Here is a 24285-nt window from a genome sequence, read left to right as displayed (position 1 = left end):
GGGTAGGTCGTGCCTTACTAACCTTATTGAGTTTTTTGAAAAAGTGACCAAAGAGGTGGATGGGGGTAAGGCAGTTGATGTGGTATATATGGACTTTAGTAAGGCATTTGATAAGGCTCCCCATGGAAGGCTTCTGCAGAAAATGCAGATGTATGGGATTGAGGGTGATTTAGTTAATTGGATCAGGAATTGGCTAGCTGATAGAAGACAGAGGAAGGGTGCCATTGTCAATGGGGTGCAAGTGACATCCATCCCCCCTGGACTGGCTAAATCTAAGGGTCAGGAACAAGAGGGGGCTGCTGAGAGGAGGAAGGAGGGTGGGGAGAGGAGGCCTCAGCGCCTCAAGCTGCATAACAGGTTTGAGGTTCTTGCTTCCAGTGTGGACGAGAACGAGGGAGGTGAGGTCGGTGAGCAAACTGCACACGGTACAATGATGCAGCAGGACATAGGCAGAGAGAAGGTGAAAAGGAACGTAGTAGTAATTGGGGATAGCGGGGTTAAGGGTATTAACACTGTCCTTTGTCACAATGACAAAGTGCACAGAAGGGTGTGCTGTCTGCCTGGTGCTCGGGTCCGGGATGTCGCATCTGGGCTGCAGAGGAACCTGGAGTGGGAGGGTCAGAATCCGGTCGTTGTGGTTCATGTGGGTGCCGACGACATAGGCAAAATGCGAACGGAGGATCTGGGGAGGGAGTATGAAAAGCTGGGAATGGAATTAAAAAGTAGAACCGACAAGGTGGTCATCTCTGGGCTACTGCCTGAACCGAGTGCAGACGGGCGTAAGGTTGATAGGATTAAGGAAGTGAATGGGTGGCTCAGGGATTGGTGTGGGAGGAATGGGTTTGAATTTATGGGGCATTGGCACCAGTATTGGGGTAGGTGGGACCTGTTCGGGCGGGATGGGGTTGGTCTGAACCGTGCTGGGACCAGAGTGCTGGCGAATCGAGTAAAGAGGACTGTAGACAGGGCTTTAAACTAATTAGTGGGGGGGAGGGTGCGAGGGTAGGTGATATTACGGGGTCTAAAGTTAAGGAGACGGTACAGGTAAGGGAAGAGGCCGAGGATGTCCCAATAATAGAGGGAGTAGGGGGCGTGAGTATGGTTGGTGGCGTTCCGGCACATAGGGTCCAGGTGAAGGCTAGGATGAAGGTGCTTTATCTGAATGCGCGAAGCATTAGGAATAAAGTGGATGAGCTGGTGGCGCAGATCAACACAAATGGATATGATCTGGTGGCCATTACAGAGACGTGGCTGCAAGGTGACAGGGACTGGGAGCTGAATGTCCAGGGGTATCAAGTGTTTAGGAAGGATAGGCAGGAGGGAAAAGGGGGGCGCGTAGCTCTGCTGATTAAGGATAGCATCAGGGTGGTAGCAAGGGATGATATTGGAGCCAAGGATCAGAACGTGGAATCGTTGTGGGTAGAGATTAGGAACAGCAAAGGGAGGAAGACGCTGGTGGGTGTCGTCTATAGGCCCCCGAATAATGATCTGGAGGTGGGGCGGGCTGTTAACGCGCAAATAAGTGCAGCGTGCAGGAATGGGACGGCCGTAATTATGGGGGATTTCAATCTGCATATTGATTGGTCGACCCATGTTGGACGCGGTAGGCTCGAGGAGGAGTTCTTGGAATGCTGCCGGGATAGTTTCCTGGAACAGTGTGTGTTGGAGCCGACGAGGGAGCGAGCTATCTTGGATCTGGTGCTATGTAATGAGGTGGGTAGAATTAGGGACCTTGCGGTGAAGGATCCTCTTGGGGAGAGGATCATTGTATGGTGGAGTTTCTGGTGCAGATGGAGGAGGAGAAAGTGAGTTCCCGGACACGCGTCCTTTGTTTGAACAGAGGGGAGTACGGTAGGATGAGAGAAGAATTGGTGAATGTGGACTGGGGGAGCGCGTTGGAAGGTAGGTCTGCTGAGGAGCAGTGGAGGATCTTTAAGGAGATCTTTCTTGGTGCTCAGCTGAAATTTATTCCGATGGTCAAAAAGGACAGTAGGAGGAGAGGTAATAAGCCATGGATAACGAAGGAGGTGAAGGAAAGTGTTAAATTAAAAGCGGAGACGTTTAGAGTAGCTAAGAGTAGTGGGCGAGAAGAGGATTGGGAGAGGTTTAAATGTCAACAAAGATTGACAAAGAAGTTGATAAAGAAGGGTAGGAGAAACTATGAAGCTGGGCTCGTGCTCAATATAAAAAAGGATAGAAAGAGTTTTTATAAGTATATAAAAAGGAAGAGGCTGGCTAGGGTGAACGTTGGCCCCTTAGAGGATGAGAAGGGGGTCTTAGTGGTAGGGGATGGGGATATGGCTGAGGTCTTGAATAACTTTTTTGTTTCGGTCTTCACGGAGGAGGACGTGAATAATTTGCCGGATGTTAGAGATGGAAAGGTGGTAGGACTGGAGGGTCTCGATGACTGTTACTAGAGAGGCGGTGCTCGACAGACTGGAGGGGCTGATTGTGGACAAGTCCCCAGGACCGGATGGAATGCATCCGAGGGTTCTGAAAGAAATGGCGGGGGTGATAGTGGATGCCTTGGTGGTTATTTTCCAGACGTCGCTGGATTCCGGGGAAGTGCCGGAAGATTGGAAAACGGCTAATGATACGCCGTTGTTTAAGAAGGGTGCCAGGCAAAAGGCAGGGAATTATAGGCCGGTTAGTTTAACGTCTGTTGTAGGTAAAATGTTAGAATCCGTCATCAAGGAGGAAATAGCGAGGCATCTTGAGGGGAACTGCTTGATAGAGCAGATGCAGCACGGTTTCGTTAAAGGGAAGTCGTGTCTGACAAATTTACTGGAGTTCTATGAGGATGTGTCTAGGGCGGTGGATAGAGGAGAGCCGGTGGATGTGGTCTTTCTGGATTTTCAGAAGGCGTTTGACAAGGTACCTCACAAGAGGTTATTGCAGAAGGTCAGGGAACATGGAATTGGGGGTAGGGTGTTAGCGTGGATAGAGGATAGCGTGGTGCTCGTGTCCGGGATGTCGCAGCTGGGCTGCAGAGGAACCTGGAGTGGGAGGGTGAGAATCTGGTCGTTGTGGTTCATGTGGGTGCCGGCGACGTAAGCAAAATGCAGACTGAGGATCTGGGGAGGGAGTATGAAAAGCTGGGAATGGAATTAAAAAGTAGAACCGACAAGGTGGTTATCTCTGGGCTACTGCCTGAACCGTGTGCAGATGGGCGTAGGGTTGACAGGATTAAGGAAGTGAATGGGTGGCTCAGGGATTGGTGTGGGAGGAATGGGTTTGAATTTATGGGACATTGGCACCAGTATTGGGGTAGGTGGGACCTGTTCGGGCGGGATGGGGTTGGTCTGAACCGTGCTGGGACCAGAGTGCTGACGAATCGAGTAAAGAGGACTGTAGACAGGGCTTTAAACTAATTGGGGGGGGGGGGGAGGGTGCGAGGGTAGGTGATGGTACGAGGTCTAAATTTAAGAAGAGGGTACAGGTAAGGGAAGAGGCCGAGGATATCCCAATAATAAAGGGAGTAGGGGGCGTGAGTATAGTTGGTGGCGTTGCGGCAAATAAGGTCCAGGTGAAGGCTGGGATGAAAACACTTTATCTGAATGCACGAAGCATTCGGAATAAAGTGGATGAGCTGATGGCGCAGATCGACACAAATGGATACGATCTGGTGGCCATTACAGAGACGTGGCTGCAGGGTGACAGGGACTGGGAGCTGAATGTACAGGGCTATCAAGTGTTTAGGAAGGATAGGCAGGAGGGAAAAGGGGGGGGCGTAGCTCTGCTGATTAAGGATAGCATCACGGTGGTAGCAAGGGATGATATTGGAGCCAAGGAGCAGAGGGTGGAATCGTTGTGGGTGGAGATTAGGAACAGCAAAGGGAGGAAGACGCTGGTGGGTGTCGTCTATAGGCCTCCGAATAATGATCTGGAGGTGGGGCGGGCTGTTAACGCGCAAATAAGTGCGGCGTGTAGGAATGGGACGGCCGTAATTATGGGGGATTTCAATCTGCATATTGATTGGTCGACCCATGTTGGACGTGGGGGGCTCGAGGAAGAGTTCTTGGAATGCTGCCGGGATAGTTTCCTGGAACAGTGTGTGTTGGAGCCGACGAGGGAGCGAGCTATCTTGGATCTGGTGCTATGTAATGAAGCGGGTAGAATTAGGGACCTTGTGGTGAAGGATCCTCTTAGGGAGAGTGATCATTGTATGGTGGAGTTTCTGGTGCAGTTGGAGGAAGAGAAAGTGGGTTCCCGGACACGCGTCCTTTGTTTGAACAGAGGGGAGTACGGTAGGATGAGAGAAGAATTAGCGAATGTGGACTGGGGGAGCGCGTTGGAGGGAGGGTCTGTTGAGGAGCAGTGGAGGATCTTTAAGGAGATAAAAGGGGGGCGGTTTAGAACAGAGTTGAGGAGGAACTTCTTCACTGAAAGGGTGGTGAATCTCTGGAATTCTCTGCCCGTTGAAGTGGTGGAGGCTGCCTCGCTAAATATTTTTAAGACGCGGGTTGATGGGTTTTTGATAGGAGAGGGGATTAAGGGTTATGGGGAGAGGGCGGGAAAGTGGAACTGAGCAGCGACAGATCAGCCATGATCTTATTGAATGGCGGGGCAGGCTCGAAGGGCTGGATGGCCTACTCCTGCTCCTATTTCTTATGTTCTTAGGACTGGTTGTCAAATAGGAGGCAGAGAGTGGGGGTCAATGGGTGCTATTCAGATTGGCGGATGGTGACTAGTGGAGTGCCCCAGGGGTCGGTGCTGGGGCCTCAGCTATTTACCATTTATATAGATGATCTGGAGGAGGGAACCGAGTGTAGGGTGTTGAAATTTGCTGATGACACCAAGATTGGTGGAAAGGCAAATTGTGCGGAGGGTGTGGAGAGTCTACAGAAGGATCTAGATAGGCTGGGCGAATGGGCCAGGAAATGGCAAATGGAATTTAATGTTGGCAAGTGCGAGGTGGTCCACTTTGGTAGGAATAATGGTAGGAAGGATTATTACTTGCGTGGAGAAAAATGCAGCAGGCGACGGTGCAGAGGGACCTCGTGGTCCTTGTGCATGAGTCGCAAAAACCCAGCCTGCAGGTGGTCAGGAAGGCGAATGGGATGCTGGCCTTCATAGCGAGGGGGATTGAATATAAAAGTAGGGAGGTCTTGCTGCGGCTGTATAGGGCATTGGTGAGGCCGCAGCTGGAGTACTGTGTGCAGTTTTGGGCGCCGTACTTACACAAGGATATTTTGGCCTTGGAGGGAGTGCAGAGGAGGTTTACTAGGCTGATGCCGGAGTTGAGGGGGTTGAGCTATGAGGAGAGGCTGAATAAATTAGGCTTGTACTCGTTAGAGTTTAGAAGAATGAGGGGAGATCTCATTGAGACGTATAAGATGATGAATGGGATGGATAGGATAGAGGTGGAGAGACTCTTCCCGCTCAGAAAGGATCGTAGGACTAGGGGGCACAGCCTCAAGATAAAGGGGGGGTGGTTTAGAACAGAGTTGAGGAGGAACTTCTTCACTCAGAGGGTGGTGAATCTCTGGAATTCTCTGCCCGTTGAAGTGGTGGAGGCTACCTCGCTAAATATTTTTAAGACGCGGGTTGATGGGTTTTTGATAAGAGAGGGGATTAAGGGTTATGGGGAGAGGGCGGGAATGTGGAACTGAGCCACGACAGGTCAGCCATGATCTTATTGAATGGCGGGGCAGGCTCGAAGGGCTAGTTGGCCTACTCCTGCTCCTATTTCTTATGTTCTTATGAAAGTATTCGTCATGGAGTTCGGTTATAAGTGGTGTGCCTCAGGGATCTGTTTTGGGGCCACTGCTGTTTGTAATTTTTATAAATGATCTGGATGAGGGTATAGAAGGATGGATTCGTAAATTTGCTGATGACACCAAAGTCGGAGGAGTGGTAGATAGTGAAGAGGGGTATCATAGTTTACAGAGAGACTTGGACAAGTTGCAGAGCTGGGCCGAGAGGTGGCAGATGGAGTTTAATGCGGAAAAGTGTGAGGTAATTCACTTTGGCAGGAATAACAGATGTGTGGAGTATAGGGCTAACGGTAGGACTGTGAATAGTGTTGACGAACAGAGGGATCTAGGTGTATATGTGCATAGATCCCTGAAAGTTGGAAATCAAGTCGATAAGGTTGTTGGGAAGGCATACGGTGTCTTGGCGTTTATTGGTAGGGGGTTTGAATTTAGGAGCCGCAACGTCATGTTGCAACTGTACAAAGTGCGGCCGCACTTGGAGTATTGTGTACAGTTCTGGTCCCCACATTATAGGAAGGATGTGGAGGCATTGGAGAGCGTGCAGAGGAGGTTTACCAGGATGTTGCCTGGTATGGAGGGAAGGTCCTATGAGGAGAGACTGAGGGATTTGGGGTTGTGTTCGTTGGAAAGAAGGCGGCTAAGAGGAGACCTTATTGAAACGTACAAGATGATTCGAGGTATAGATAGGGTGGACAGTGATAGCCTTTTTTCCTCGGATGGAGAAAGCTAGCACGAGGGGACATAGCTTTAAATTAAGGGGTGGTAGTTATAGGACGGATGTCAGAGGTAGGTTCTTTACCCAGAGGGTGGTGGGGGAATGGAATGCCCTGCCTGCTGCAGTTGTAGATGCGCCAAGTTTGGGGGCGTTTGAGGTCCGTGGATAGGTTTATGGATGGAAAGGGATTGGTTTAGGTTAGAGGGTCATTGCTTTTTCCTTAATGGGTCGGCGCAACATCGTGGGCCGAAGGGCCTGTTGTGCGCTGTGATGTTCTATGTTCTATAAATGGTCTATCCTGAATCCTCAGATTGTGACCCCTGGTTCTGAACTCCCCCACCACCGGGAACATCCTCCCTGCATCTATCCTATCTCTACTGAACTCCAGCCAGCGAAAGCAGTCCTAACCTAGTCAATCTCTTCTCATACATCAGTCCCACCATCCCTGGAATCAGCCTGGTAAACTCACTCCCTTGAGAGCAAGAACCCCCTTCCTCAGAAAAGGAGACCAAAACTGCACACATTATTCTAGTTGTGGTCTCACCAAATCCCTATATAGTGCTACATCCCTGATTCTGTACTCGAAACCTCTCGCAATGAAGGCCAACATGCCATTTGCCTTCTTTTCCGCCTGCTGCACCTGCATGCTTACCTTCAGTGACTGATGCACACGGACACCCAGGTCCTGCTTCACGCTCGCTCGCTCCTCCCAAGTTACAGCTATTCAGGTAGTAATCTGTCTCCTTGCTTTTGCTTCCAAAGTGAATAAACTCACACTTATGCAAATTGTACAGCATCTGCCATTGATTCGATCACTCACCCAACACTTCAGGAAGTTCCTTAAAATCTACATTTTTGACTGCCATCTATCCTAATAGCTCCTTCTACTTTATCTTTGATAATACCCCTGTGAGGAATTTTGGTATATTTACTGCATTAAAAGTGCTATACAAATACAAGTTGTTGTTGTTGTTCCAGGCAACAGCTGGATCGACCTTATTGGCAAACACATCACCTCTGACCCTAATGACGTCACCCCTGAATGTAACAAACCTGAATGCGACGTCAGCGTCTCTGAACTCAGCGGCAGCATTCAGCATGTTGGGCGGTCTTGTTCCCGTCTCCCTGCCCTTCCAGCTCCCGCTCAACCTGCTCAGCTTTGCTTCGGAATCGGACGTCTCCACCACTGCGCCTACTGGATCTACCTCAGTCACGTACCAGCACAACTTAACACAAAGTAAGTACTCAGGATTGCTGGGATGAAAGGGGCATGGTTTCGGGGGACACAGGGAAACTGTCACGGACACATGGATGATCCAGAGAAGCACCAAGATCAGATATTGTTATGCAGATGGCGAGGTGCCGGAGGTTCATCTCTCCTGTATAAATCACGCTTCAACAGTTAGTCACTTTGCATGGCTCGGAGCAAGACCAGAAGAGAAAGCAACAGGTTGTCAGAGAGGGTTTTCTGGCCATTAGGATGAACTGCAGGCTTGCTGTTTCATACCTAATCTTGCCTGATAAACAATGGGTTTGTACAGTAAATGTTGGCTTCTACAAACCTTCAACCACTGGAACGAGAGGGCACAACCTCAGGCTAAAGGGACGATCCTTTAAAACAGATGAGGAGGAATTTCTTCAGCCAGAGAGTGGTGAATCTGTGGAACTCTTTGCCGCCGAAGGCTGTGGAGGCCAGGGTCATTGAGGGTCTTTTAAGACAAAGATGGATAGGTTCTTGATTAATAAGGGGATCACAGGTTATGGGGAAAAGGCAGGAGAATGGAGATGAGAAAAATATTAAATGTGATTGAATGGTGGAGCAGACGCCATGGGCTGAGTGGTTTAAATCTGCTCCTATGCCTTAAGGAAGGGCAAGGACAGCAAGTGAACAGGGATAGTGTCAATTCCAATTTTCTTTATTCTTGAATGGGATGTGGGCGTCACTGGTAAGACCAGCACTTGCTGCCCATCCCAAATTGCCCTTGAACTAAGTGGTTTGCTTGGTCAATTCAGAGGGCAGTTAAGGGTCACCCATATTGCTGTGGGCCTGGAGTCACATGTAGGCCAGACCAGGTCAGGATGGCACATTTCCTTCCGTTAAGAACATGAGTGAACCAGATGGGTTTTTACAACAATCAGTGATAGTTTCAGGGTCACCGTTACTGTAGCCAGCTTTGGAATCCCAGATTTCTATTATTGCATTTAACTTCCACTAGCCGCCAGGTTGGTATTTGAACTGCTGCCTCCAAAACATTGGCTGGGTATTAAATGAGTGACTTCACTATCAAGCCATCATCTCCTCATTATCCTAAAATATCACAGTTCCTTCATCCTTATTGAGTAAAAATCAAAGGATTATACCATGCAGAAGGAGGCCACTCGGCCCATCAGGTCTGCACCAAGTCTTTGAGAGAGCATCCTACATAGGCTGTGTTCCCCTGTCCCCTCTCTACACATTTAGCATGGCAATCCACCTCACCTTTGGAGCGTGGGAGAAAACCAGAGCACCTGGAGGAAACCCACGCACACCTGGGGAGAACATGCAAACTGCAAACAGGTTGGAAATGAACCTGGGTCCCTAGCATTGAGGCAGCAGTGCTAACTAATGTGCCACCATGCTATCCTGGAACTCCTCCCCTGCAGACATGGGGAGAACGTACAAACTCCATACAGTCACCCAACCTGGCAGCTAGTGGGAATTAAATCCAATAATATTGATTTGGTTTCAATCAACCCATACTGAAAGGAAATGAATTAATATATATTGGGAAAGGGGAGTTGAGAGTCATAAAATGCTGTAGCACAGAGAGCAGCCATTTGTCCTGTCACTTCCATATTAGAGCTCTGCAAAAGCAACTCAATTAGTCCCACTCCCCAGCCTTTTTTCCATAGTCCTGCAAATCTTTTCTCACTGCAGCCAATGAAGTACATCTTGAAGTATAATCAGTGCTGTGGGGAAACATAGCAGCCAGTTTGCACACCACAATCTCCCACAAGTAGCTCGCTCAGCAAACCTCATGTCTCCATAAGAACATAAGAAATAGGAGCAGGAGTAGGCCATCTGGCCCTTCGAGCCTGCCCCGCCATTCAATAAGATCATGGCTGATCTGTCGTGGCTCAGTTCCACTTTCCGGCCCTCTCCCCATAACCCTTAATCCCCTCTCTTATCAAAAACCCATCAACCCGCTTCTTGAAAATATTTAACGAGGCAGCCTCCACCACTTCAACGGGTAGAGAATTCCAGAGATTCACCACCCTTTGAGTGAAGAAGTTCCTCCTCAACTCCGTTCTAAAACGCCCCCCCCTTTATCTTGAGGCTGTGCCCCCTAGTCCTAGTGTCTTTTTTGAGCAGGAAGAGTCTCTCCACCTCTATCCTATCCATCCCATTCATCATCTTATACGTCTCAATGAGATCTCCCCTCATTCTTCTAAACTCCAACGAGTACAAGCCTAGTTTATTCAGCCTCTCCTCATAGCTTAACCCCCTCAACTCCGGTATCAGCCTAGTAAACCTCCTCTGCACTCCCTCCAAGGCCAAAATATCTTTGCGCAGGTGCGGCGCCCAAAACTGCACACAGTACTCCAGCTGCGGCCTCACCAATGCCCTATACAGCATGACACTGTTGACTAAGAGTTATTGCAATGATACAGCATTTCCTTGTGGCTCTGTATCTACAAAGCTGGAAGAATAGTTTTTTATTAAGAGCTCCATCTCGCTGAGGAGACTTCAACCAATCTTCATCCAACAACCTGCTCTGAAAACTCTGCTCACATTTTGACAGCTGTGACAATCTACAACATTGTATAACAATCTAAATAAGACAATCCACAACTACTTTAAAAAAATGTCAAGTTGTCCCAATATTAAGAGATCGTTCAAAAAAAAATCCCTGGGGTTCAGATCTGCACATTTGCCAAAATCTAATCCATTCTTTTTTGTACCATGCCTGATCTGTTGAAATCTACTCATTAGGTTTTGAGATATATTGTTTGTAAACTAATAAAACAGCTGAAAATATTCTCTCGTCCCATCCTCAGTTGCAGAGATAATTAAATAAATCGAGTAATCTGCCTTAGGCTTTGATTGAGGATCTGATGTCGGTCAGGACACAGGAGAGAAATTCCCTTTACTTCGAAATAGTGCTGTGGGATCTTCCGTGTCCATCTGAGAGGGCAAATAGGGAACAGTATGATGTCTCAACTGACTTGGTTTTGTTATTATTGTCACATATATTAGTAGACAATGAAAAATATTGTTTCTTGTGTTCCATACAGTAAAGCATACCGTACATAGGGAAGGAAAGGAGACAGTGTAGAATGTAGCATTAGAGTCATAGCTAGGGTATAGAGAAAGTCAACTTAATGCAAGGTAGATCCATTCAGAAGTCTGATGGCAGCAGGGAAGAAGCTGTTGGTACATGGTCTCGGATTTTTGTATCTTTTTCCCAGTGGAAGAAGATTGGTGATTGTATGTCCAGGATGCGTGGGATCCTTGATTATACTGGCTGCTTTTCCGAGACAGTGGGAAGTGTGGACTGTCGGTGAATGGGAGGCTGGTTTGAATGATGCAGTGGGCTTCGTTCACGACTCTTTGTAGTTTCTTTCAGTCTTGAACAGAGCAGGAGCTGTACCAAGCTGTGGTACAACTAGAAAGAATGCAGATAGATTCACTGACAGTGCAACATTCCCTCACTCCAGCACTGAATTTCCAGGCTGGATTTTGGGTTCATGTCTCCAGAATGGGGCTTGAACCCGCAATCTGATTCAGTGCTAATAGTGCTACCCACTGACTGGCACTTCAGGTTTTCCTACATGATATCTGGATTAGTGTCACACAGGCTAGCTCCCAACTCCCATTTGTAGATCAAAGATGTGGAAGCCCCAGCCACCTTGTAAATCAAAATCACCAAACTGCATACAGAGTCATACAGCGCAGAAAAAGCCCTTCAGCCCATCGGGTCCGCACCGACAATAACTACCACTAAAGGCGCGCTTATCCCAATTTTCTGCACTTGTCCCATATGTTTGAATGTTATGATAGTTCAAGTGCTCATCCAAATAAGGTAAAGTTTCCAGCCTCCACTACCTTCCCAGGCAATCTATTCCAGGTTCCCACCATCCTCTTGGATGAAATTTTTTTTTCTCAAATTCCCTGGGTCTGCAGTCGTTGGAGTTTAAGGCTGAGGGGGGATCTTATAGAGACGTATAAGATAATAAAGGGGCTAGATAGGGTAGAGGTTGAGAGATTCTTCCCACTTAGAAAGGATAGCAGAACTAGAGGGCAAAATAAGTAGGTGGTGGTGGCAGTTTAGATCGGAGTTGAGAAGAAACGTCTTCACTCAAAGGGTGGTGAGTCTCTGGAATTCTCTGCCCATTGAAGTGGTGGAGGCTACCTCGCTGAATATATTTAAGTCACGGGTAGATAGGTTTCTGATAGACAAGGGAATTAAGGGTTATGGGGAGAAAGCGGGAAAGTGGAACTGATCCACTTCAGATCAGCCATGATCTTGTTGAATGGCGGGGCAGGCTCGAAGGGCTAGATGGCCTACTCCTGCTTCTATTTCTTATGTTCTTCTAAGTAAAGCCCATTGAGTGAAATAGGCAGTGCAGTGGCCCAGGTACAAAATTGGTTAAGCAGCAGAAAGCGAGTCGTTGTGAATGGGTTTTTGTCAGAAGGGAGGGGAAATATGAAACAACCTCCTCCAGGGGCAAGTATTAGGACCACTGCTATTTTTGAGAAATATTAATAACTGAGAGTACAGGCCATAATTTCAAAGCTCTATGGCACAAAAGTAATAGAACATAGAACATAGAACACTACAGCACAAACAGGCCCTTCGGCCCACGAGGTGTGCCAATCACATCAACACCTACCAATCTATAGACCTATCTATAACCCCCAATCCCATAAAACCCCATATACTCATCCAGAAGTCTTTTAGAAGACCCCAGCGAGTTTATCAATATCAATATCAAGGAGGTTTACAGCAGATTTCAGGAGGATGGTTGAGGACTCTGAGTCTGTACTCGTTGGAAATTAGAAGATGAGGAGAGGATTTTATTGAAACTTACAGGATACTGAGGCTCGGATAGAATGGACGTGGAGAGGATGTTTCCACTAGTAGGAAAAACTAGAACTAGGGGGCACAACCTCAGGCTAAAGGGACAATCCTTTAAAACAGAGACGAGGAGGAATTTTTTCAGCCAGAGAGTGGTGAACCTGTGGAACTCTTTGCCATAGAAGGCTGTGGAGGCCAGGTCATTGAGTGTCTTTAAGACAGAGATAGATAGGTTCTTGATTAATAAGGGGATCAGAGGTTTTGGGGAAAAGGCAGGTGAACTGGGGTGCAAAAAATATCAGCCATGATTGAATGGCAGAGCAGATGTGATGGGCCAAGTGGCCCAATTCTGCTGCTATGTCATATGGTCTTATAGGACATGGGCACAGTGGTAAAATGAGCAGATTCGAAGAAGGCGAAATGTCATAAATAGTTTTTGGCTGCACTCTGTGAAGTGATGCATGAAGAATGGAAGGAAGCAATAGAACCAAAATCATTTTAAAACATATTTAATGTGGTTGCTGGAACAGAGGAAGATGTGGGGATCTACCCACACCCTTTCTCTCTCGAAGATGGCAAGACAAGTTAAGAAGTCTTTAGAAAATACATAGAGACATGCATCACAAAACCAGGGGAATTGTGCAAATTCTTTTAGGAATCACTGCTTGTGCCGCAGCGAGAATATTGTGTTCAATCTCGGGCACCACATTTAGGAAGGATGTCAAGGCCTTGGAAAGGCTGCTGCGCGGATCTGATCAAACGACACAAGGGAGTTCAGTGAAATGAAGAGACTGGAGACATTGGGATTGCTCTTGAGAGTAGAAAAGATAAGGAAATTTCATGGAGATGTTTAAAAATCACGTGGAGTTTTGCTCGAGTGAATAAGGAGAAACTGTTTGCCCTGGAAGGAGAGTTGAAAACTTAAATACACAGGTTTCTTGGCCAAAGACTAGGGGAGGGTGAGGGTGCAATTTATTATGATCTGGAATGTACTGCCTGCAAAGGTGATAGAATTGGGTTAATAATTTTCAAAAGGCAATTAGATTAATGTTTGAAAAGGAAAAATGTGCATGACTTTGGGGCAGGAGGGTGTGAGGTGGGACGGGACTGCTTGGTAGTGCTTACAAAGAGATGGCACAGGTTTGCTTGCTGCTTTGAATGATCTTGTGTGCTATCTAATTCCAAAGCTTTAACATTCCCTGAAGACTTGTGCCGTCAGGATATGGAAGCTTGGCTCTCTGATAAAGGAGACAGATGAGCTGTTTGACCACTCAAATTCTCTCCTTCTTCCTGACAGGTATTTTGAAAGGTTTGCAGTCTGGTTCTGCACAGCTTTCCCGATCAAGTGTGCCAGCCCATTTACAACAGGCCTATACAGGTACTATTCTGTTTTTGCACAGTGTTCCTTACAGTAAACGTTTTCGGTTTCACTGCAGTGAGGGTGGTGGTGAATCATGACTTGCTGAATCAGCTCCAGACCAAAGTTTCTCCCCAGCGAGGGCGCCAGTTAGCGACACCACTGCTCTCAACACTGCTCTCAAACCACTGCATCATGAACTGTATTAGAATCCACACTTAGGGCAGCAAAGGCACTGCTGCCTCACAGTCAGGCACCCGGGTTGGATTCCCTGTCTGCGTGCATTTCCTCCGGGTGCTCCAGTTCCTTCCACAGTTCAAAGATAGGCGGGTAAGGTTAATTGGCCATGCTAACTTGCCTCTTAGTGTCCTAGGATGCGTGGGTTAGAGGGATTAGCAGGGTAAATATGTGTGATTACGGGGATAAGGGATAACCTTGAAGGCACTTTATCTGAATGCACGAAGCATTCGGAATAAAGTGGATGAGCTGGTGGCGCAGATCGGCACAAATGGATACGATCTGGTGGCCATTACAGAGACGTGGCTGCAAGGTGACGGACTGGGAGCTGAATGTCCAGGGGTATCAAGTGTTTAGGAAGGATAGGCAGGAGGAAAAAGGGGGGGCCGTAGCTGTGCTGATTAAGGATAGCAAGGGATGATATTGGAGCCAAGGAGCAGAAAGTGGAATCGTTGTGGGTAGAGATTAGGAACAGCAAAGGGAGGAAGATGCTGGTGGGTGTCGTCTATAGGCCCCCGAATAATGATCTGGAGGTGGGGCGGGCTGTTAACGCACAAATAAGTGCGGCATGCAGGAATGGGACGGCCGTAGTTATGGGGGATTTCAATCTGCATATTGATTGGTCGACCCATGTTGGACGCGGTGGGCTCAAGGAGGAGTTCTTGGAATGCTGCCGGGATAGTTTCCTTGAGCAGTGTGTGTTGGAGCCGACAAGGGAGCGAGCTATCTTGGATCTGGTGTTATGTAATGAGGCGGGTAGAATTAGGGACCTTGCGGTGAAGGATCCTCTTGGGGAGAGTGATCATTGTATGGTGGAGTTTCTGGTGCAGATGGAGGAGGAGAAAGTGGGTTCCTGGACACGCGTCCTTTGTTTGAACAGAGGGGAGTACGGTAGGATGAGAGAGGAATTGGCGAATGTGGACTGGGGGAGCGCGTTGGTCTGCTGAGGAGCAGTGGGGGATCTTTAAGGAGATCTTTCTTGGTGCTCAGCAGAAATTTATTCCGATGGTCAAAAAGGACAGTAGGAGGAGGGGTAATAAGCCATGGATAACGAAGGAGGTGAAGGAAAGTGTTAAATTAAAAGCGGAGACGTTTAGAGTAGCTAAGAGTAGTGGGCGAGAAGAGGATTGGGAGAGGTTTACATGTCAACAAAGATTGACAAAGAAGTTGATAAAGAAGGGTAGGAGAAACTATGAAGCTGGGCTAGCGCTTAATATAAAAAAGGATAGCAAGAGTTTTTATAAATATATAAAAAGGAAGAGGCTGGCTAGGGTGAACGTTGGTCCCTTAGAGGATGAGAAGGGGGACTTAGTGGTAGGGGATGGGGATATGGCTGAGGTCTTGAATAACTTTTTTGTTTCGGTCTTCACGGAGGAGGACGTGAGTAATTTGCCGGGTGTTAGAGATGGAAAGGTGGTAGGACTGGAGGGTCTTAATGACATTATTGTTACTAGAGAGGCGGTGCTCGACAGACTGAAGGGGCTGATTGTGGACAAGTCGCCAGGACCGGATGGAATGCATCCGAGGGTTCTGAAAGAAATGGCGGAGGTGATAGTGGGTGCCTTGGTGGTTATTTTCCAGACGTCGCTGGATTCCGGGGAAGTGCTGGAAGATTGGAAAACGGCTAATGTTACGCCGTTGTTTAAGAAGGGTGCCAGGCAAAAGGCAGGGAATTATAGGCCGGTTGGTTTAACGTCTGTTGTAGGTAAAATGTTACAATCCGTCATCAAGGAGGAAATAGCGAGGCATCTTGAGGGGAACTGCTTGATAGAGCAGACGCAGCACGGTTTCGTTAAAGGGAAGTCGTGTCTGACAAATTTACTGGAGTTCTATGAGGATGTGTCTAGGGCGGTGGCTAGAGGAGAGCCGGTGGATGTGGTCTTTCTGGATTTTCAGAAGGCATTTGACAAGGTACCACACAAGAGGTTATTGCAGAAGGTCAGGGGACATGGAGTTGGGGGTAGGGTGTTAGCATGGATAGAGGATTGGTTGTCAAATAGGAGGCAGAGAGTGGGGGTCAATGGGTGCTATTCGGAGTGGCGGATGGTGACTAGTGGAGTGCCCCAGGGGTCGGTGCTGGGGCCTCAGCTATTTACCATTTATATAGATGATCTGGAGGAGGGAACCGAGTGTATGGTGTCGAAATTTGCTGATGACACCAAGATTGGTGGAAAGGCAAATTGTGCGGAGGGTGTGGAGAGTCTACAGAAGGATCTAGATAGGCTGGGCAAATGGGCCAGGAAATGGCAAATGGAATTTAATGTTGGCAAGTGCGAGGTGGTCCACTTTAGTAGGAATAATGGTAGGAAGGATTATTACTTACGGGGCAAAAAACTGCAGCAGGCGACGGTGCAGAGGGACCTCGGGGTCCTTGTGCATGAGTCGCAAAAACCCAGCTTGCAGGTGCAGCAGGTGGTCAGGAAGGCGAATGGGATGCTGGCCTTCATAGTGAGGGGGATTGAATATAAAAGTAGGGAGGTCTTGCTGCAACTGTACAGGGCATTGGTGAGGCCGCAGCTGGAGTACTGTGTGCAGTTTTGGGCGCCGTACTTACACAAGGATATTTTGGCCTTGGAGGGAGTGCAGAGGAGGTTTACTGGGCTGATGCCGGAGTGAGGGGGTTGAGCTATGAGGAGAGGCTGAATAAACTAGGCTTGTACTCGTTAAGAGTTTAGAAGAATGAGGGGAGATCTCATTGAGACGTATAAGATGATGAATGGGATGGATAGGATAGAGGTGGAGAGACTCTTCCCGCTCAGAAAGGATAGTAGGACTTGGGGGCACAGCCTCAAGATAAAGGGGGGGTGGTTTAGAACGGAGTTGAGGAACTTCTTCACTCAAAGGGTGGTGAATCTCTGGAATTCTCTGCCTGTTGAAGTGTTAATGTAAGCCTACTTGTAACACTAATGTATAAACTTTTAAACTTAAAACTGCAATGAAGTTACTGTGAAAATCCCCTAGTCGTCACACTCCAGCACCTGTTCGGATACACTGAGGGAGAATTTAGCATGAACAATGCACCAAGCCATCATGTCTTTTGGACTGTGGGAGAAAACCAGAGCACCCAGCGGAACCCATGAAGCCACAAGAAGAACATGTGAACTCTGCACAGATGGTAATCCGAAGCTGGAATCAAAACTGGCGCTGTGAGGCAGCAGTGCTAACCCCTGTTCCGCCCCATAACATGCCTGGAGACTCGCAGCAAGTATTGATGCAATCCCAGGGGTCAACAACACCCCTTCCAAAGGACAGAGTCAGGCAGCCGTGGATGCTTAGCTACAGAAACAGCCGTCCACCAACAGCCAGATACCAAAACCTTGCAAATCCCCCACTTCCGTCCGATAATGAAAGCTTTATATTTGCTCTCTCAGGATATGGGAGCTGCTGGCAAGACCACATTTATCACCCTCCCTAGAATTCGCTAATGCACTGGGCATTTCAGGGCTTTGAAGAGTCATCCTTATAATGTGGGACTGCAGAAACACCAGAAAAGATATTAAACTGAATTTAAAATAGGCTATTGAAGTTAGTTTCACAGATTGCCAGAATGAGATTTGAACCCAGTGCCTCTGGCTCATCAAATCCAGTGAAGTCGCTCGTATCACCTTTCCCTGCCGTGGCCTCCTCTGAGGTGGCTCAAGTCCCATCATCAGTCGTTAAGCTGTGAAACTGGCTTTAAGCAAACTATTCTGAAATGAGGTAGAGAATGCTGGAAAGACTCAGCAGTCCTGGCAGCATCTATAGGGAAGAGAGAACCAGGACTTCAAGTCTGTTTGACTCTTCATCAGAACTAAATAAGGAGAGAAATGGGTTGGATATTAACCTGTAGCTATGAGAGATTGCAGCAAGAGAGACCTTAAGAACAATACTCAGATGGCCATGTGCATGAGGAGTGAAGGTTGTTGCATTCAGACTATAAGTGTATGGGATATTTCAGAGAAAGGGTTTAAGTGGAGGTGAAAGGTCACAGTATAGATTCAATGTTCCAAAATGGGCTGCATTTTGTAAAACAAGGCAGTTAGGACAGCAACATGAGACAAGGTAATATAAACAAGATTTTAAAGTGGTGCAGGAACAGTGAGACGCGGGGTTTTCAAACAAATCTTTGAAGGGGACAGGAAAAGTTGAGGCTTCTTTTTTTTAAGTGGGACCCTGGGCTTTCTAAATAGAGGCATAGAGTACAAAAGCAAGGAAGTTTTGCTAAGTCTTTATAAAATATGGGTTAGACCTCTGCTGGAGTATTGTGTCCAATTCTAAGTACCACACTTGAGACAGGATGACAGGTCTTGTAGAGGAGCTTTATCAGAATAGAATTCCTCCAGTGCAGAAGGAGGCCATTCAGCCCATTGAGTTTGCACCAGCTCTCTGAAAGAACACTTTACCCGGACCTACACCCTAGTCCTATCCTAGTAACTCTGCACATTTACCATGGCCAATCTGCCTAACCGGCACATCTTTGGACTGTGGGAGGGAACAGACTCCACACAAACAGCTGCCCAAGGCCTGAATCAAACCCTATTGTTGTGAGGCAGCAGTGCTAACAGATGTGCCACTGTGGGGCCAGGGAAGAGGGACTTCAGTTCATGTGGAAAGACTGGAGAAACTGGGATTGTTCCCCCAGCAGAAACAGTGAAGGAGAAATTTAGTAGAGGTGTTCAAAACTGACAGATTTTGCAGGAAGAAACTGTTTCCAGTAACAGAACAATTGATAACCAGAGGACACAGATGTAAGATAATTGGTAGAAAAATCATTGGAAGATGAGTAATTGTTGGCATCATGAGTTCTGGAAAGTGCTGTCTGAAGGCCTGAATGAGTAAGGGAATTGGATAAATATTTAAAAATTAACAAGAAGATACATCAAACAGTTGGAAAGGCAAATGATATATTGATCTTTATTACAAGAAGGTTGGCATTTAAGAATAAAAAGTCATCTAGCAGTTATGTTGGGCTTTGGTGAAACCAATTTATGAGGAGTTTTGGGCTCCATGTCTATTGAAAGATGTACTTAAATAGGGTTCACTAGGTTGAGTTACATAAATTTTTATTTTATTAGTGTCACAAGTAGGCTTACATTAACAGTGCAATGAAGTTATTGTGAAAATCCCCTAGTCGCCACACTCTGACACCTGTTCAGGTACACTAAGGGAGAATTTAGCATGGCCAGTGCACCTAACCAGCACATCTTTCAGACTGTGGGAGGAAACTGGAGCTGAGGAAACCCACACAGACACAGGGAGAAGGTGCAATCTTTGCACAGACAGTGAATCAAGCTGGGAATCGAAACTGGGTCCTTGGTGATGTGAGGCAGCAGTGCTCAACATCGTGCTGCCCTCACTGCTGAAATTAATAAGTTTTCTTATGAAAGATTCGATAGACTGGGCCTGAATTCTCCACAGTTTATAGAAATCGGATAATATATTTTTTTAACCTACTAGAGTCTGAGACTGTTAAGTGGTGGAGACACAAGGTTTGTTTCCCCTGGCTGGGGCAGTCTCGAATTAGGGATCACAATCTTGCATTTCGGACCACGATTTGTTCACTCAGGGGGTTGTGAATCTTTGGAATTCTCTATCCCCAGATTGCTGTGGATTCTCAGACATTGGTTACACTGAAGACTCAGATCGATGGATTTTTGGGCACTGAGTATTTCCTGGGATAGGGATGGGAAGTGCTGACATTGATGTTACTGAATGGCAGAGCAGGCTCAAGGGGTCATAAAAAAGGAAGAAAATAGGAGGAGTGAAAGAAAAGAGCAAGAAACGCAACCAATCGGATGACTCTTTCTGGAACCCGGGCAGAAGCACACTGGGTCTTATGCTCTCCTATGCTGTATGAATGTATGATTCTGTACTTAACCATAATCACTCTGCCCATTGTTAATATTCCCACTTTCTCCTCTTCCCCCAGATGGCAACCAAAGCCAGGGAGATTCTTCAAAGGTCCAACGGAAATCATAATGGCCTCTGAACCCTCTGCAAGGTGGCAATGGACAGCATCACATGGGATATGTTGCATTGAAGTTTCCCAATTGGTCTAGTTGCCTCCACCGATTCGGAGGTCTCTTGCTGGGTACATGACTGAGGGTGTTTTCCTTTTGTTACGTTTATAACACTTCTGACCCAGAACACTGTGGAAATGGGAAAAATTTACCGAGTTGAGTTGATTTACAAATGGGACCTTATTGAACCTGAGTCTGACAGGTCTGCTAACTGGGAGGACTTCAGCCATGCCTGAGGAACAGTTCAGTGGTTTAAAAGGTGAACTGAAATGCTGAAGTAGGATTCCAAAGCAAAGGGGTCACTCAAAAAGCACAGCTTTTTTTTCACAAGGGTGTGTCGAGCAGCCTTGGGTTCCCGTGGGAGTGAAACCGAGCAGGGAGTGGTGCCTGGGGGGAGGTAGGTGTGGGGCCTGGGAGAGGTAGGCCTGGGGCCTGGGAGAGGTAGGTGTTAGGCCTGGGGCCTGGGTCCTGAGGGAGATAGGTCTGGGGCCAAGGAAGCAAAGCTGAGCAGAGCCTGAGGCCAGTGGAGCCCAGGGCTGTGTAAGGAGTAAAGCTGAAGATCTGCTCAGATTCAGGACTAATGACTGTTTTTTTTAAATGTTCTATTTATCCAATACCCAGTCGGCCTTATGTACAGAAGGTGGTGAGACATTGGAATGAAGAACAAGGAGGTAGGGGGTGGTGGTTTTGAGGAAGTGAGGAGGTACCTTAACCTAGTGGGCAAAATTTGAGGTGCTGAAGAGAGCAGTAAATCAGTCTGGCAAGGTCACAATCTTCTGACCCATCCTTAGGCAGATGGGCAGGTGAGTGTTTGACTGGAATGCCCTCAACAAGGACCTGACTGTTATCACATAATGAAACAATGCTGCAAATCAGACAGGCTGTTGATTGGTGGGGATGGGGTTAGGGTTAGGGTTGTTGGGGGGGGGAACTGATTTGTCCCAAGAACTGTACACATTACTTTGAGAAGACCTTTGGGCAGCCCAGGATCAACTTCTAATGTAATTCGACATTGTCTATTCTGTGGCAGTCTGCCATTTAGCCAGTGCTGGGCAGGGCAGCAGCAACGACTGCACTGATTCCTTCAGCCACTCCAGCCGAACTTCAGGGACGGAAGGATTGCGTGGCGGGTGTCGGGGGGGGGATTTATAATTCGTGTTGTGATATACACCTGCAATGTTTGCAATTCCTGTTGTAATCTGATTGAGAACCTTCTATTAACTCGCACTCAAATCAGCTACATTTCTTGGTGAAAGTTCTGAGGTTGTACAGTGCGGTAATTAACATTCTCCCCTCCGAGAGACAAAGCATTAAAAACGATGTTCCTGCCAGCTTTAAGCATCTGCTGCCCTTCTCTGAGATTGGAGTTCCAGCTCAGGGCTTGTCCCACATTGATGAAGCTCTGCCTTGGGTTTTCAAACCAGGATGAGCCAGATTGGTTTCCGGTGTGTCTCTGTCATGTCAGCCTGGGCCATACAGCTGTTAACTCTATGCCCTCCACAATAAAGAGTGGAAAAATAAACTCGGGTTTATGTCCTTGGACTCAGACAGATTGCATTGTGTATAAGAAAGGCACAGGCAGCATTGGTTTGGCCTGTGATGCACTCTGTGGTTGAACAATGCTGCAGGTCAGGTAGGTTATTGATTGGCAGGGGGGTGGGGGGAGCTGATGGACAGAGAGAAGAAATTGGTTTGTCCCAAGAACTGTACAAATTACTTTGAGCTACCCCCCTCCCCACATTTGGGTGAGATATGAGACTGAATGTTGCCTGGAACACAATCTACCTGTAAATGTTGGCACCTTCAAGGGAGGGGAGGAGATGCTGGGGGGTGGAGTGGTAGGAGGAACCCACAAGCTCGGTATCCCCATTTTTTAGACTCCAGCCTGCAGGGTTGAAGAACTCATTTGGTTCATCCTTTTCTTTACAATAATATTGCTTCAAATTGGAGTGGGATAAGCCTTCCCCCTGGAGTCTTGGTGTTGGAAACCCTGGCCTTGTTGAATGTCACATCACTGAATGAGGCCATGAGGAAGATGGTGAGGATTGGTGCATTCCAGATCCCTTGGGGCACCGGCAGGGAGGTGGCTGACGTCCTTTATCATTGTTCAACTAAAAGAGGTGGTTGGGGCTCTTTAAACCAGATCTTGCATCATCTCCAAGAAACGAATGTTGAGCTATTCCCCAGGCTGTTGCATTAACCCCTCACCGTAAATATGATGGATTGAAGTAGGCACTGCAGGGAGCAGCAATCTGAGCGCCAACCATCTCACACCAGCTCTGCTGGTTCCAGTTTAGTTTTCAAAATTTCTACTGAGCTTTGGGATATTCCAGCACTCGGAATTGACAACGTGCCTTTGTGGCTTGAGGGAGGTGGCATGGAGAGCGAACCCGCAGCTACTACGCTGAAGACCAGGCAGTGCTGAACCACCAGCTCTAGTAGTTTGCAAACATACTCTGGTGAAACAAAGCACACTCTCCTACTGAAGCTATGGGAGCCCAGCCCGAGTGAGCATCTGTCAGGGACAAGCAGAGAATTTCTAAAATATATAAACATGCAAACATGAATTGAACTCGCAACTTGTCTTTCTTTTTGAGGGGCGGGTAAGTGTGGGGTTTTTTTCTTAAAGCAGCCAGTTTCTGAAATATCAGCGTTCGTTTCTGCAGATCTGCTGAACATGGAATTTCTGGTGGTTGTGCTGTGGTACATACCCTGGCCTTGGCCATTTACTCGGGCTGACCTGCAAACATCAGACTGGCAACTTGAGTCACTTTCAGTGGAGATAGACTCAGTCCTGTGTGTGTGGGGAAGTGGCTGATTCACAAACAGCCCAAATTTGTTGTAGTTTGGCCTTGGCCAATGATTTTTGACTGGGTGCAATTTTTTTTTTTACAGATTAAAACATTACAAACCCTCTGATATTTAAAGACCTTTATTCATCTGTTGGATGGTAAGAAATAGGAGCAGGAGTAAACCATTTGACTCCTCCGCCTTGCTCTTGTTTTCCAGCAAGATCATGCTGATCTGTGTTTCGAGTTCCACATTCCCATCTAACCTCAATAACTAAGGGAAAAATATTCAGTAACCTCCATTTCCACTGTCTCTGAGGCAGTGTTCCAAAGTTGCCTTACTCCTCTCAGTAAAAAGGAGTAGGCAATGGCCTAGTGGTATTATTGCTGGACTATTAATCCAGAAGCTCAACTAATATTCTGGGGACCCAGGTTCAAATCGTGCAATGGAAGATGGTGGAATTATAGAATTCTACAATGCAGAAGGAGGCCATTCGGCTCATCGAGTCTGCACTGACCATAATCCTACTCAGACCCTATCCCCATAATTTGAATTCAATTTTTTAAAAATCTGGAATTAAGAGTCTATTAATGACTATGAAACCATTGACAATTGTTGGAAAAACCCATCTGATTTACTAATGTCTTTTAGGGAAGGAAAACTGCTATCCTTACCTGGTCTGGCCTACATGTGACTCCAGAGCCACAGCAATGTGGTTGACTCTCAACTGCCCTTGGGGAACTGGGCATGGGCAATAAATGTTGGCCAGCCAGCCAGCAATGCCCATGTCCTACAAATGAATGAAATCAAGTTCTCATCTCAGTCCTTTAAGAGCAACTGCTAATTTTATAATTGTTCCCACTTATTCTGGACCAAATAGGAAACACCCTTTCTACATCATATACCTTGTCCAAAACTGTTCAGATCTTATAGACTTCTAAACTCTAGTGGTAACAAGCCCAGTCTGTCTAACCTAAGATAAATCATTCATTCTAGGCATCAATCTAGTAAACTTCCTCTGAACTGCCTCTAATGCATTTACAGCCTTCCTTAGATAAGAAGACCAAAACTGCACACAGTAATCAAGGTGTGGTCTCACCAATGCCCTGTAAACCTGAAGCATAACATCCTTTTCTGTTCAATTCCTTTTGTAATGAAGGATAGCATTGTATTGGCCAGCTGGATTCCATGCTGTGCCTACACACTAACTTTTTGTGACTCATGAATGAAAACCCCAAGATTCCAAAGCTCTTCAGAATTCTGCAGCCATTCTCTGTTGTTCTATTTTTGTATCCTTCTGCCAACGCCAACAACTTCACATTTTCCATTCTACTCCATCTGCCAGATTTCTGCCCACTCAATCTATTTCCCCATCTGCAAACTCTTCCTTTGTCTTTGCAACATGCTTACC

The 24285-nt window shown here is 47.1% G+C and overlaps 1 protein-coding gene across 1 annotated transcript in view; it reads left to right on the top strand.

Moving 5' to 3' along the window:
• Positions 1–21415, top strand: part of LOC145361608 (ubinuclein-2-like) — an 80948-nt gene extending 59533 nt beyond the window's left edge. The window contains exons 15-17 of the mRNA XM_080217464.1: positions 7411–7669; positions 13789–13869; positions 19994–21415. Of these exons, the coding sequence (XP_080073590.1) occupies positions 7411–7669; positions 13789–13869; positions 19994–20043 (390 nt within the window). The 3' untranslated portion in view covers positions 20044–21415. The remainder of the gene's footprint in view (positions 1–7410; positions 7670–13788; positions 13870–19993) is intronic.
• Positions 21416–24285: the final 2870 nt, after the last annotated feature.

Source organism: Carcharhinus amblyrhynchos, chromosome 35 (assembly GCF_965287045.1).
Source record: "Carcharhinus amblyrhynchos chromosome 35, sCarAmb.v2.hapA, whole genome shotgun sequence".
Lineage (NCBI taxonomy): Eukaryota > Metazoa > Chordata > Chondrichthyes > Carcharhiniformes > Carcharhinidae > Carcharhinus > Carcharhinus amblyrhynchos.
The sequence above is the reverse complement of the archived record's forward strand: the minus strand, read 5'-3'. Positions and strand labels throughout refer to the sequence as shown.